At 49.6% G+C, this 12,470-nt stretch overlaps 1 protein-coding gene across 2 annotated transcripts; it reads right to left on the bottom strand.

The window, feature by feature from the left end:
• Positions 1 to 6,316: 6,316 nt before the first annotated feature.
• Positions 6,317 to 12,121, bottom strand: LOC116812127 (melanoma-associated antigen 9). 2 transcript variants are annotated; one of them, XM_032757806.2, is made up of 3 exons: positions 8,254 to 8,398; positions 8,025 to 8,095; positions 6,317 to 7,949 (listed from the first exon to the last, which is right to left on the bottom strand). In XM_032757806.2, the coding sequence occupies exon 3, from the start codon at positions 7,881 to 7,883 to the stop codon at positions 6,936 to 6,938; it is 948 nt and encodes a 315-aa protein (XP_032613697.1). In that variant the 5' UTR covers positions 7,884 to 7,949; positions 8,025 to 8,095; positions 8,254 to 8,398; the 3' UTR covers positions 6,317 to 6,935. The 2 variants fall into 2 exon arrangements, with proteins under 2 accessions (XP_032613697.1, XP_058297673.1); XM_058441690.1 differs by lacking the exons at positions 8,025 to 8,095; positions 8,254 to 8,398 and adding an exon at positions 12,057 to 12,121.
• Positions 12,122 to 12,470: the final 349 nt, after the last annotated feature.

Raw genomic sequence — 12,470 nt, 5'->3', positions numbered from 1 at the left:
ATAAGCATATATATGTATTTATATATATAAGCATATATATGTATATATGTTCAAAAAGCATATGGAAAGGTAAAGGTTTTGAAATAATTAAAACAATTTTCAAAACACAGAGTAATTGAACAAATCCTACCACTCAATTTTAAGACTTAGCATAAGCCTAAAACAATTAAGTCATTATGGAATTTTCTAAGGGATACACGTATAGATTAATGGATTAAAACAGAGAATCCATAAATAGACCCACACGAATATAGCAATGGAGGTTTTAGAAGGGGAGAAAGACAATTTATTGGAAAAATATTAGTCTTTTCAATTAGTGGTATTGGAACAATTGAACATCCATGTGTTAAAAAAATGACTTGACCAAAACCTCACATGTTATACAAAAATTAACTCAAAGTGGATCACAGATCCAAATGTTACATGAAATACTATAAAACTTTTAAAGAAGGCCGGGTGCGGTGGCTCACGCCTGTAATCCCAGCACTTTGGGAGGCCGAGGTGGGCGGATCACGAGGTCAGGAGTTCAAGACCAGCCTGGCCAACATGGTGAAACCCCATCTCTACTAAAAATATAAAAATTAGCTGGGCGTGGTGGTGCACACCTGTAATCCCAGCTACTCGGGAGGCTGAAGCAGGAGAATTGCTTGAACCAGGGAGGCGGAGGTTGCAGTGAGCCGAGATCGTGCCATTGCACTCCAGCCTGGGCAATAGAGTGAGACTCCGTCTCAAAAAACAAACAAACAACAACAACAAAAAACTTTTAAAGAAAACACAGGGTGAGATACTAGTAGCCTGATGTGAGGCAAAGAGGTCTTAAACATGACACCAGCAGTGTGATTCATAAAGAAAAGAAACAATAAATTAGACTTCCTCAAAGTTAAAACTTTTGCTGTGAGAAAGACACAGGAGAGACTAAAAAGCCAAACGAAGTATTCATAAGTATTTGCAAATCATATATACACCAAAGGCCTTTTATGAAAATTGTATAAAGACTCCTAAAATCTCAAAACTTAGAATACATGTCAAAACACAAAGTTTCACCAAATTATGTTCAAAGATCTAACTGGCTTTTCTTTATGATTCTTGAATGGGCATTTTTTCTCTCTGTCAATTTGAATGAGTGTCCCTATGTGTTGAGCAAAAGACGTTGGCTTATAGGCAGAAGAGCACTGAAAAAAGTAGAAACAGGGAACAAAACGTGGTTTGGTGATTTCAAAGTTGATTTCCTTGTAGGATTAAAGCAGAGAAAACTTTCTTATCATGCCTGCTCAGGTACAGTGGGCTCCTTGTTATTGGTTGCTGTGACTATTCTGTTTTTAATTTTTTGAGAACTGGCCCGTTTCAATGTTCACTTTGATGAATGGCAATTAGTACAAGGGACACTATTCTGATTTTGTCTGTTCTGCTGGGGCCTGGGGCCAGAGATTAGGGCAAAACAATGGCCTCCCATGAGTTCATTTAACACAAACAACCATATTTTTTAGAAGGGCAAAACATATCAATAGACATTTCACCCAAAAGGACGTACGCATGACAAATAAGCCCATGAAAAACTATTCTACATCACAGCTGTTAGAGAAATGCAAATTAAACCATGATCGGATGCCATAACGCATATTTGAAAATGACTGAAATTTTTAACGAGATACTTCTAAGTGCTAACAAGGATGAAGAACAACTTGAAATTTCATACATCGCTAGTGGCAGTTATGAAACGGGACAACTGCAGAAAATGATTTGGTAATTACTTATGAACACATGCCATGTGACTCAGCGATTTCACCTAAGGGAAAAAGAAAAATTTATGTTCACACAAAAGCCTATGTACATGAATGTTTATAGCAGCTCTAGTCATATTTGCCAAAACCTGGAAATTATACAAATGTATTTCCATGGGTAAATGGGAAATGAAATTTTGGTGCATCCTTACTTACTATGAAATACTTCTCAGCAATGAAAAAGAATGAACTACTGATACACATAACAATGTGTTTCAAACTCGAAGGTGTTTTGCTGTGTGAAAGGAGCCAGTCTCAACCAGTTACATATTCTATTATTCTGTTTACCTGGCATTCCTGAAAGAGAAAACTGAAACGATGGAGTACAGATGAGTGGCTTTCAGGGTTTGGCGTGCAGTGGTGGGTACAGCTATAAATGAATTGCAATTGGAGGAGGTTTCTTTTGGGGAGAAGACATAACAATCTTAACTGTTAATTCACATAAAAGCAGAGCTTCAAAATGCAAGAAACTGCATCTGATAGAACTGCAAGGATAAATCGTCAAATCTACAATGATATTTGGAGATGGCGACAGTCCAAGTAAATGATTGAAGTAGACAGAAATTCTGCAAGGGTGTAGGAGGAGCTGAACAACAAAGAACTAATTTGAGCTGATTAGATTTTAGTGAACACTCCTCAGAACGACAGTAGATTATATGATATTTTCAAGTGTGTGTGGAATTTTTACCAAAAGAGACCAGAAAACAACCCATAAAAATTTAAAATAATTGGAATTGTACAAAGTACCTTTTTAAAATCTATAATGGAATGTAATTCAAAATATAACAAAGGAAATATCTGTAAAGTCCTTAAGTATTTTTAAAATAACACATTTTTACTAATCCGTGTTTAAAAAATTCTTGAGGAAAGTTAGAAAATATTTTCAAATAAATAAAAATGGAAATGTGATGTTTTAAAATATCTGCAATTTAGCTAAAATGTGCCTAGGGGAAATTTTATGTACTGAAATGTTTATATTAGAAAGTAACAAAAGACTCGAATATGTATACTTTGATCTTAAATAACTAGAAAAGAAAAAGGAAATTAAACCTAAGGTGAGCAAAACGATGGGGATAATATAGACAAGAAGAGAAAAATTAATGAAATTGGGATTTCAGAAATTTTAGAAAAACAATAAATAATACTGATGGAATCAAAAGTTAGATCTTTAATTAGATCAGACAAGCTGAAAGGCCCGAAGTCAATCTGAGAAATTTAAAACACCTGGGTTTGGGCCAGGTGTGGTGGTTCAAGCCTGTAATCCCACTACTTTTTGAGGCAGAAGCAGGCAGATCTATTGAGGCCAGGAGTTCAAGACCAGCATGGCCAAGACGGTGAAACCCTGTCTGTACTAAAAATACAAAAATTAGCCAGGCGTGCGGTGCATGCCTGTAATACCAGCTATTTGGGAGGCTGAGGTACGAAAATGGCTTGAGCCTGGGAGGCAGGGATTGCAGTGAGCTGTGATCTTGCCACTGCACTCCAGCTTGGGCAACAGAGTGAGACTCTGTCTCACAAAACAAAACAAAACCCCAGAGAACGTGGTTTTGGAGAAGCAACAGCTTGGAACACAGCTAGAAGTAGAGGACATTTTACACTAACTTTAAACTGTTGTGACAACAACAATGTTTGTTTCTTAGAGAAGTTTCTGAGAAGACCAGATTTGCCTTGAAATGCTCAACGTATCTCCTATGTTACAGATGCTTTCAAACGTATTAACCCAGGGGTCCCCAACACCCCCGGCCATGGATAGGAACTGGGCTGCACAGCAGGAAGTGAGTGGTTGGGCAAGCAAGTGAAGCTGAAGTCCACCTCCTGTCAGTTCAGTGGCGACATTAGATTCTCCTAGGAGCAGGAACCCCACTGTGAACTGCGCACGTGAGGGGTCTAGGTTGCGTGCTCCTGATGAGAATCTAATGCTTGATGATCTGTTACTGCCTCCCATCACCCCCAGATGGGACCATCTATTTGCAGGAAAACAAGCTCAGGGCTCCCACTGATTCTACCTGGTGGTGAGTATGCAATAATAGTAGAAATACAGTGCACAATAAATGTAATGTGCTTGAATCATCTGGAAACAATGCCCCACCCCCAACCCGTGCTCATGGAAAAATTGTCTTCCAGAAACCTGTCCCTGGTGCCAGGAAGGGTGGGGATCGCTACATTAACCCACCTAATTTGAAGAGGATCCTGTAAGGTCAGCATGGAGAGTTCACCTTCTTCACTCCATAGCATTTTCTGCACTTCCCTTTGCAACACCATCTATCATCTCAGGAAGCTGAGGATTTCCTCTTTCGATCTGATGCAGGGGCAGAATCTTACCCATCATCTCTGCTACCCCCCATATGACTGTTCTTACCTGAACACCTGTATAGGTGCCACTAGTCACGCTGAAAGCCGGCATGTTCCTGGGGACAGATGCCAGATAGGAAGCAGTGAAAGGCTGGTTAATTATTCTTCTGAAACTCCAGCTGGCATGTCCGCCATGAAACCATTTTTCACCTCCTGGGAGGAGCCCAGGGTTTGTAAGAATTCAGCTTCATGAAATGGCTGCTCCTCTTCTACCTCTTAGGAGGGGAATTTCTGAGCACCATCCATCTGTTTGCGTGTTCTGTCCCCAGCTTCAGATAACAAACAGTAAAATCCTACTGCAAATATGCAACTGACTGCGAAAACACTCTCTCAATCTTCGGGGCTGTAACCCAACCAGGAGCTTGTGGGTCAAATTGGACTCTTCTTACAGCCCACTGGGAATACACAGAGTAGAAATCTCCCAGGGAGGGAGGACCAAGTGTCTAAAGTCACCGTCCAGAATGGTCGCGGCTGTGGGACTGGACTGAGGGCGAGCCGTGCGAGAACCAGGGGACTCCTTCAAGGGCCAGGAATGCTCCATGTTGCGGGAAGGGCAGGTGGGTCTGCCCAGCCTCCAGGGGAGGCAACAGTGAAGAGCAAGCAGTAGGTCAGGTCGCAGAGTCAGAAGGGAGGAAACACGATAGTGACCGGGGAAGGGCACTGTGACACGGGAACATGCTGGTGCCAGACAGAAGTGCTGATTATGTATTCGTCCCTTGTGCCCAGGAAAGAGAAGATAAAAGATGTGGATGAGCATTTGTAGGCGCCCCTACAACCTGTTTCATAGTAGGCGCTCAACAGACAGCACCCAGCAGACAGTTCCCAGGGGACCCACTGCATGCCATCCCCAAATTGTATTTGATGCTCATTGTCACCTTCTTTAGGCCTGCATTTAGTACCTTGGCCTCAGGGTCCTTCTTTTTGTTACTTGAGAGACATGATGCATTGCTGAGAAGAGAAATGAAGTACCAGTGAGGAGGTCTGCCTCCGGCTCAGGGGAGTGGGAGCAGCATGGGCTCTAGAGGAATTCAGATCAGGGATCCGGCTCCAGCTCTGTTCCTTACTAGCCACCTGATCCTGGGAAATACCCAAGTTCTGTGAGCCTCTGGTTCTTCATCTGTGAAGCAGGTATGATGAGGCCCTTCCACTAGGACAGTTAGAGTGTGTGCAATGTAAGTGAAGCATCTGGCTCAGGGCCTGGCATTAAGAAAGAAGTTTAAGGAATGGTGTATGGCTGTCATATCTAATACTATTTGACCCTAGACCCTAGCACTCTGGGATTTCGTAAATGTTGTTGTTCTCCAAGACTTACCAGAGAATATACAGCTCAATAGGACATGGGATAATCAGCCCAAACAGGAAGTTTCGTCAAGAAAATTAAGTATTTCCTCTTAGCGAATGTACTTCAAAATTTGGGTGTGCTGGAGTCTTGTGCAGCTGAATGCAGCTCAAAGCTCCTAGAATTTGAATCGAGGATCAACTCCTTTCCTCTCTCCCACCTGCTTTTTGATCCAAGACACTGTTTTCACTTATTTTGTTAACACTCAAAATCTAGCCTTTGCTTACAATTGGTCAAATCCCACCTGAGATAACTCGATTAGAATGCCTTTTAAATACGATCAACTCTGGCTCTCCCAGACAGGCAGAAAAGCACCTGGCCAATGACTTCTGGGCTTCCCTTCTGGGAGATTCACCCTCATCTTGCAGGAAACCCTTGCAGATGATAGGTATCCATCACCTAGGCCCTGCACTGTGTTCAACTGCACCGAGACAGGAGCGCGGGACAATTTCCTTCTATTCCTGCCCCAGGTGGAGACTCTTCTCTGTTCATCCACTATCCAAAAGGAACTGCTGAGCAGTTGTCCATTCCAGGCCTTTCTCTCGTCCCCTGAGAATCTGGCTCTGGCACCACCCAGCTTCAATAGAATTACCTCCCCCAGAAGGAACTGCAGCTTCCCAAAGCCCAAAAGGCCCTGGCTCAGGGCATATACACTCGACCGCTGTCATCTAGAGCCCCAAACCCTCACCCATGTTTTATTTTCCTCTAGTTCTTAGAGGACATGGCACCACCTTAATTTTAGGATTGTAGCTCCTAGACTTACCACCCTGTGGTAAAGGGGTGGGTCTGGCTCAGCTAGCATCTCTACTACTAACCCAGGGTGTTCCAAATAACAGATGCTCAGTGCGTGTTTGAAGAATAAATGAGCCAGTGAACAGGAAAAATTATTCTTTCAATTTTTATTTCTCTTACATTCTCAAAGAAGCCAAGCAAATCCAGGTATACATGTATATATTTTAATTTTACAGGGGAGAGAAAGAGGTATAAGGCAAGAATTAACTACATTTTCATTTCATTATTTCTTTATGAGCTCTATTTTGCTGCTAAGTTCAAGTTTCAAAAAAATTATTAATTCCTCTGCTATGTTATCTTGTCCCAATTCACAAAATAACAGGGATTTCCCCATGTGAATCAAAAGCAAGAATCTTACTCCTAAATAACATAAACAGCAATATGTGTGACTACTGTCATTCATTAACTTCGATGGTGAAGTTCATTAAACTGACCATTAAAAGAACATTTGAACAATTCCAAAAGGGAGCAAGGATAAATCTCCAAATCACCCAATAGACAAGGAACCCAGAGATGACATACAGTATGCTCACTTCCACCCATTGCCACTGAGAACGCTGATTGCTCTCTTCAAACACAGAGTGAAGAATGGGCCTCATGTCACATGGGGCAGGGTAGCTGCTGGATGGGGCCCTGACCCCACAAACATCAGCCCTGGCTGCAGCTGGTGCTCAGACTCCCTCTTGCTCCTCTCCCAAACCCTCTTCATAAAGGGATGGGTAGCAAATGGGCTCTCTTGCGTTGACCATGACCAAATAATTTATGATCTTCTCATAGCTGGTTTCAGCGTGGGCCTTTGAACCCCACAGGAACTCGTAGTGCGCAGGATCACTGCCGGGCACCTGCCGGTACTCCAGGTAGTTTTCCTGCACCCAATCTTGGGTGAGCAGCTTCCTGGGCTCCCCATAGAAAATGTGCTCCGTCCCAACATACACCCCCATCACACTCAACGCTTCCCAGATAACCTCTTCAGGGGCGCAGTTGTCTTTGGTTAAGATCACACCCAGGATAATGATCAGGAGGGCGGCCTTGGGCATGCTATGACCATCACCCAGCATGCTATCACACGAGAGGCCAAGAGCAGTGACAAGGATGTAGGAGTGGCCAGCGGGGTCCACCTCCTTCACATCAGTGCCAAAGATCAGCTGCATGAACTCGGAGGCTTTGCCGAAGATCACAGGAAAGTAGTGCTTGTAATTTTTGATGACTCTCTCCAGCATTTCTGCCTTTGTGACCGGCTCCTTGACTCGATATTTGTGGAGCAGGAAACGAACCAACTCAGCCACCTTCAATTTCAGTGTTTCTTGGAACATGAAATCCAGGTGAGCTGGGTCGACCGAGGTGCTTGGCCCTTCCTCTTCTTCACTGCTGGAGCCCTCATCGAATTGGCTCCATAAAGTGTAGTAGACGGAAGTGGAGGAGGAAGCGCCTCCCTGAGGACTCTGGGGAGGACTTGATGACCCAACAGCAGACATCTCCTCCTCCTCCTTGTCAGAGGAGGAGGTAGCCTCCTGCTCCTCGCCTGTGGGATCCTGTGCACCCATCAGGCCCAAGTCCTCTCCTTGGGCTTCAAGGTCTTCATCAGGCTTGCAGGGCGGACTCCTCTGCTCAAGAGACATGATGACTCTGGTCAAGGCAGCAGTCAGGAGCGTGGGCAGGAGCTGGGTGATGGAGAACGCACAGGCCTGGGGAGAGAAGGAGTGTGTGAGAGACTTCAGCTGAGAACCGAACCTTGGAGGTTTTAACAAAGGCTGACTTACAGGTCTTCTTCAGTGCTGCTCTGGGGCCTCTTGGGGGTCCTGTCCTCCTGGTCAGCCTGTCCCCTGAGAATCTGAAGGAGGAAGTGAGAGGGCTACTCAGCGTGCAGCTAGCCTGCAGAGATCAAGCCTCTATGAGTGACAGTAGGGTGAATGGGGCCAGGTGCTATGGGGTCCCATGTGTGCTGGGGCAGGTGGGGCCCTTGGTGCACATTCAGGGTGAACACTTCACCTTCACTGCTGACACTGCCCGGGCCTCCTCTGCTCTGTGACCTGAGGACACTGTCTCAGACCAAGACCTGACTGCTTCCTGGAGCTCCCGGAAGAGGAATCGAGGGGCCCTTAGGCTGCAGACTGCAGGTAGAGCCCCGGTCCCTCAGTGCTGTCAAGAGGGCGGGCAGGACACTCTTGAGTTCTACACACTTTTGGGGCAGATGGTCCCCTCTGCGCTCAATCAGGGCCCTCACCTTTCTCCTGGCAGGGACTGGAATCCACTCCTCTACTTGCCTGAGAAGCTCTCAGATCAAGAGCTCACATCCCTGATATGGAACAGAAGGACATGCCCCAACCAACATCTGCCCACACCTGCCCAGGGTTTCCTCGGAAGTACAGTAAGAGATGTCCAAATTCAATGGGGTCCATGTGTCCTGGGGTGAGGATACTGCCCGGTCCTCATCTTGATGCCTGCAGGGTCTGGAACCCTCCCCCTGTTGATCTGAGGCCCTATCTCCAGGAGACACCTGAAGAGGAAGTGAGGGGAGTCCATCCACCCAGCGACTTCCCTCAGCTGACAGAAGGGGCAGGGTGGGGCTAGGTCCTCTGTGTTTGGTGAGTGGGGTCCCCTCAGTCTGCATGTGGAGTCCTGGCAGGGCCTGGGACCCTCCCTCTGCTGACTTGAGTGCAGCCCCCTCAGACCAAGGCCAGCCCTCCCTGACACCAATGATCCCAGGATAAAGGAGGGACCTCAGCAGACAGTCCTGCCTGGGTTCTCTGGGGTGACAGTAGGGGCAGGGCAAACTCTCTTGATCTGAGAGTTTCTCTGGCCTGGAGGTACCCTCAATCCTCCCTTAGGTTCCTCACCTGGACTGCTCTCCAATCCTGGGACCACTGTGTCTGTTGAACACAGTGCCTCCCTGTTTTGTCCACACACCCTCTGAGAACAAAGTCCTCACCTCCCTGAGATCCAGAAACAGAGGTGAGGAGGCCCCACATCTGTCACCCCTGCGTGGGGTGTCCACGGCTGACCCCACCAGCTGAATCCTTCAGGTATGAGGTGGGTGTTCCAAAGTCCTCCTGTGGGTTATTCATCTTTACTTCTGCTGGGGCTTCTACTTCCTCGACCCTCAAACCCTTGAGATGAGCAGACATCTCCCTTGACACCAACACCTCATCCCCTGAGGGCTCCTCAACTTCCTGCCGTGGTACAAGTGAGCTTGCCACTTAGCACCATCCCTGATCAGCCCCCCCCCCCGGCCCCCACATCTAAGAACAGAGTTCACCTGGACTCTGTGGGGTGGCTTCTTTCTGGGTTGGGGGTACCACCATTTCTCATGAACGGGGCACACCTCAGGTCCTGCTGATCCTGGGAGTCCTCCTTCTACTGACCAGGTGTGGAGCCCTCTGTTGAATCTTTCAGTGCCCCCTGGGATCAAGGTACTCACCTCCCTGAGACCTCTCACCCCCAGTCACGATGGGAGAAATGAGAGCATGCCTCATGCCATTCCTGCCTGGGGCCACCTGGGGCTGAGAACAGGTGACACCAGTGTCTGTGAGGTCCTTTCTTTTTTGAGAGCGTGGAGGTAACTTCTTACCTTCAGTCCTCACCAAACTTCCTCCCCGTCACTCCTGGAAGACCCTGGATTCCACCCTGTGCTGACCAGGTGTGGCTCCCTCTGCTGAGCTGAGGAAACTCCTCGGACCAAGGCCCCCACCTCCCTGAGACCTGGGAGGCAGAAGTGAGGGGGCACCTCATGGTCACTCATGCATGAGATACCCAAGGCTGACCAAAAGAGCAGGTTTCAGGGGGCCTCGTCGGTCTCGGTGTCCTCTAGGTATTCATATTTGCTTCTGACAGAATCTGGCCCCTTCCATTTTGCTGAACCAGAGATGAGTCTTGCAGACCAAAGCCAATTTCTCCCTTAGACCCTCTTTGAGAAAGTGTGTGTTGGGGGTGGAGGGGGCACTTCCCTTCCTCACAGTCCTGCCTGGGGCCTCCCAAGACTGACAGCAGGGGCAGGTTTCCTAGGTCTGGGATGAGAGGTCTGGTGAATCCTTCCTCAGGCCTCTGGGACTCCTCCTTCTGCTCACCTGAGGCCCCACTCCTCGTACCACAGCCCTGTCCCCATTGACACCCGATCCCACCAGCCACAATGCACCACATGTGGCCACCGTGCCCGGGATCACCCAGGCCAAGATCCCCACTGAGCTGGACTCCAAGGTCCCCTCTGTCCTCCGTCTTGTTCCTTCCCTGGTCTCCTAGAGGGCTGGGCCCCACCCCTCTGTGGACCTGAGTCTCTATCTGTCGGATTCCCGAGGCTGAATGAGGAGGGGCCTCGGTCTCAGATAGGGGCCGGGTGGGCCCCTTGTCCTGGGGTACTGGGTCCGCTCAGGCCTTCCTTGTCTCCCAGCAGGACCTGGGCCCTCCCTCTATTCTCCCGCGGCCATGCTAACGATACCAAGCCCCTTCCCTCGGTCAGCCCAGGATGCAGATATCAGGATCCGCTTCCCTGACCGCCATGCCCGGAACTTCCCATGGTTGACTGCAGGGGCAGTGACTCCCTCTGTGGGGGCTCAGCCCTCCCTCAGGGTCCTGGCCCTGATGCCTGGCAGAGCCTGGCCCCTGCCCTCTCCCAACCAGTCCTGCCCTGGTCACACCAAGCTCTGACCCAGAGTCCCCTGGGGCTTAAGCGGTGGGGTGGCGAAGGGTGGCCCAGCCCGAGAAGTCCGCCCCCGGGTGGTCCAGGGCTGGCAGCAGGGGTGGTGCTGGATTATTTGGGGCCCTCTATCTGGGGTGGGGGCGTCCTCAGTCCTCCCTCAGCGTCTCACCTTGCCTCCCCACAGAGCCTGGGCCCGCTTCCCTCTGCCGATCTTCAGCCACCACTCAGAACCAAGCCCTTGCGTCTCTCTGACCCCCAGTGCGCAAGTCAGAGGCCTTACATCCGGGCACCCGGAGCTTCCCTGGGTTGACAGCAGGGGCCGAACCGGATTCTGCCACGGAAGACTTGGGGGTGGGGTGGAGTGGGGGGGTGAGGATGGAGGTGGGGAACCTGAGACTGTAGGTCATGGTGGTGGTGGCTGGGTTAGGGGTGTGGAGGCGTTCAGCCTTCCCTCAGGGTTCTGAACTTGATGCCAGTCAGAGCCTGGGCCCAACCTGATAACCCCGACACCGCCAGGTCAGGTTGTCCAGGGCTGGCACAGGGGCCGTGCTGTATTATTTGGGGTCCTCTATCTGGGGTGGGTGTTCTTGAGTCCTCTCTCAGGGTCTCACCTTGCCTCCTCACAGAGCCTGGGCCCGCTTCCCTCGGCCGATATCGACCCACCCCTCACAGCGAGACCCCCGCTACTCTCTGACACCCAGCGTGCAAGTCACTGGCCTTACATCCGGGCACCTGGGGCTTCCCTGGGTTGCCAACAGGGGTGGAACCAGATTCTGCCGCGGGAGAGTTGGGGGTGGGGTGGAGTTTAGGGTGGGGTGGGGTGGGGTGTTGAGTGGGGCTGAGGATGGGGCTGGGGAACCTGGGGCTGTAGGTCATGGTTCGGTGGGGGGGGGGCAGCCCTCCCTCAGGGTCCTGACCTTGATGCCCGGCAGAGCCTGGGCCCTGCCCTCTCCTAACCAGCCCTGCCCTGGTCACACCAAGCTCTCACTCCAGAGTGCCCAGCAGCTTGAGTGGCGGAGGGAGGGGGTCGGCCCAGCCTCACAAGTCAGCCCCAGATCAGCCCCCGGGTGGTCCAGGGCTGGGAGCAGAGAAGGCACTTGGTTCTTTCGGGTCCTTTATCTGGGGCGGGGGCATTCTCAGTCTTCCCTCAGCACCTCACCTTGACTCCTCACAGAGCCTGGGCCCGCTTCCCTCCACCGGTATGAAGCCGCCCCTCAGAAGGAGGCCTCTGCCTTCTCTCTGACCCCCAGTGCGCGCGTCAGTGACGTCACATCCGGCCTGTAAGCCTGGGGCTTCCCTGGGTTGACAGTAGGGGCTGAACCGGGTTCTGGTGGAGTAAGGGTGGGGATGGGGATAAGGGCCCTCAGTCATCCCTCAGAGGGTCCTGACCTTGATACCTGGGTCTGGATCCCCATTTTCTGCCGATTGGGTGTGCTCCTCTCAGACCAAGTCTTTGACTCCCAGTCGCATGAGGTGGCAGTGAGGGGAGGGGTGTGGTCGGGGTGACAACAGGGGAGGGTGGACCTTCAGTCTCTACTCAGGAGGGTTCTCCTCCTGGCTCCTGGCTCTTCGA

Source organism: Hylobates moloch, unplaced genomic scaffold, assembly GCF_009828535.3.
Source record: "Hylobates moloch isolate HMO894 unplaced genomic scaffold, HMol_V3 SCAFFOLD_7, whole genome shotgun sequence".
Classification (NCBI taxonomy): Eukaryota; Metazoa; Chordata; class Mammalia; order Primates; family Hylobatidae; genus Hylobates; species Hylobates moloch.
The sequence above is the reverse complement of the archived record's forward strand: the minus strand, read 5'-3'. Positions and strand labels throughout refer to the sequence as shown.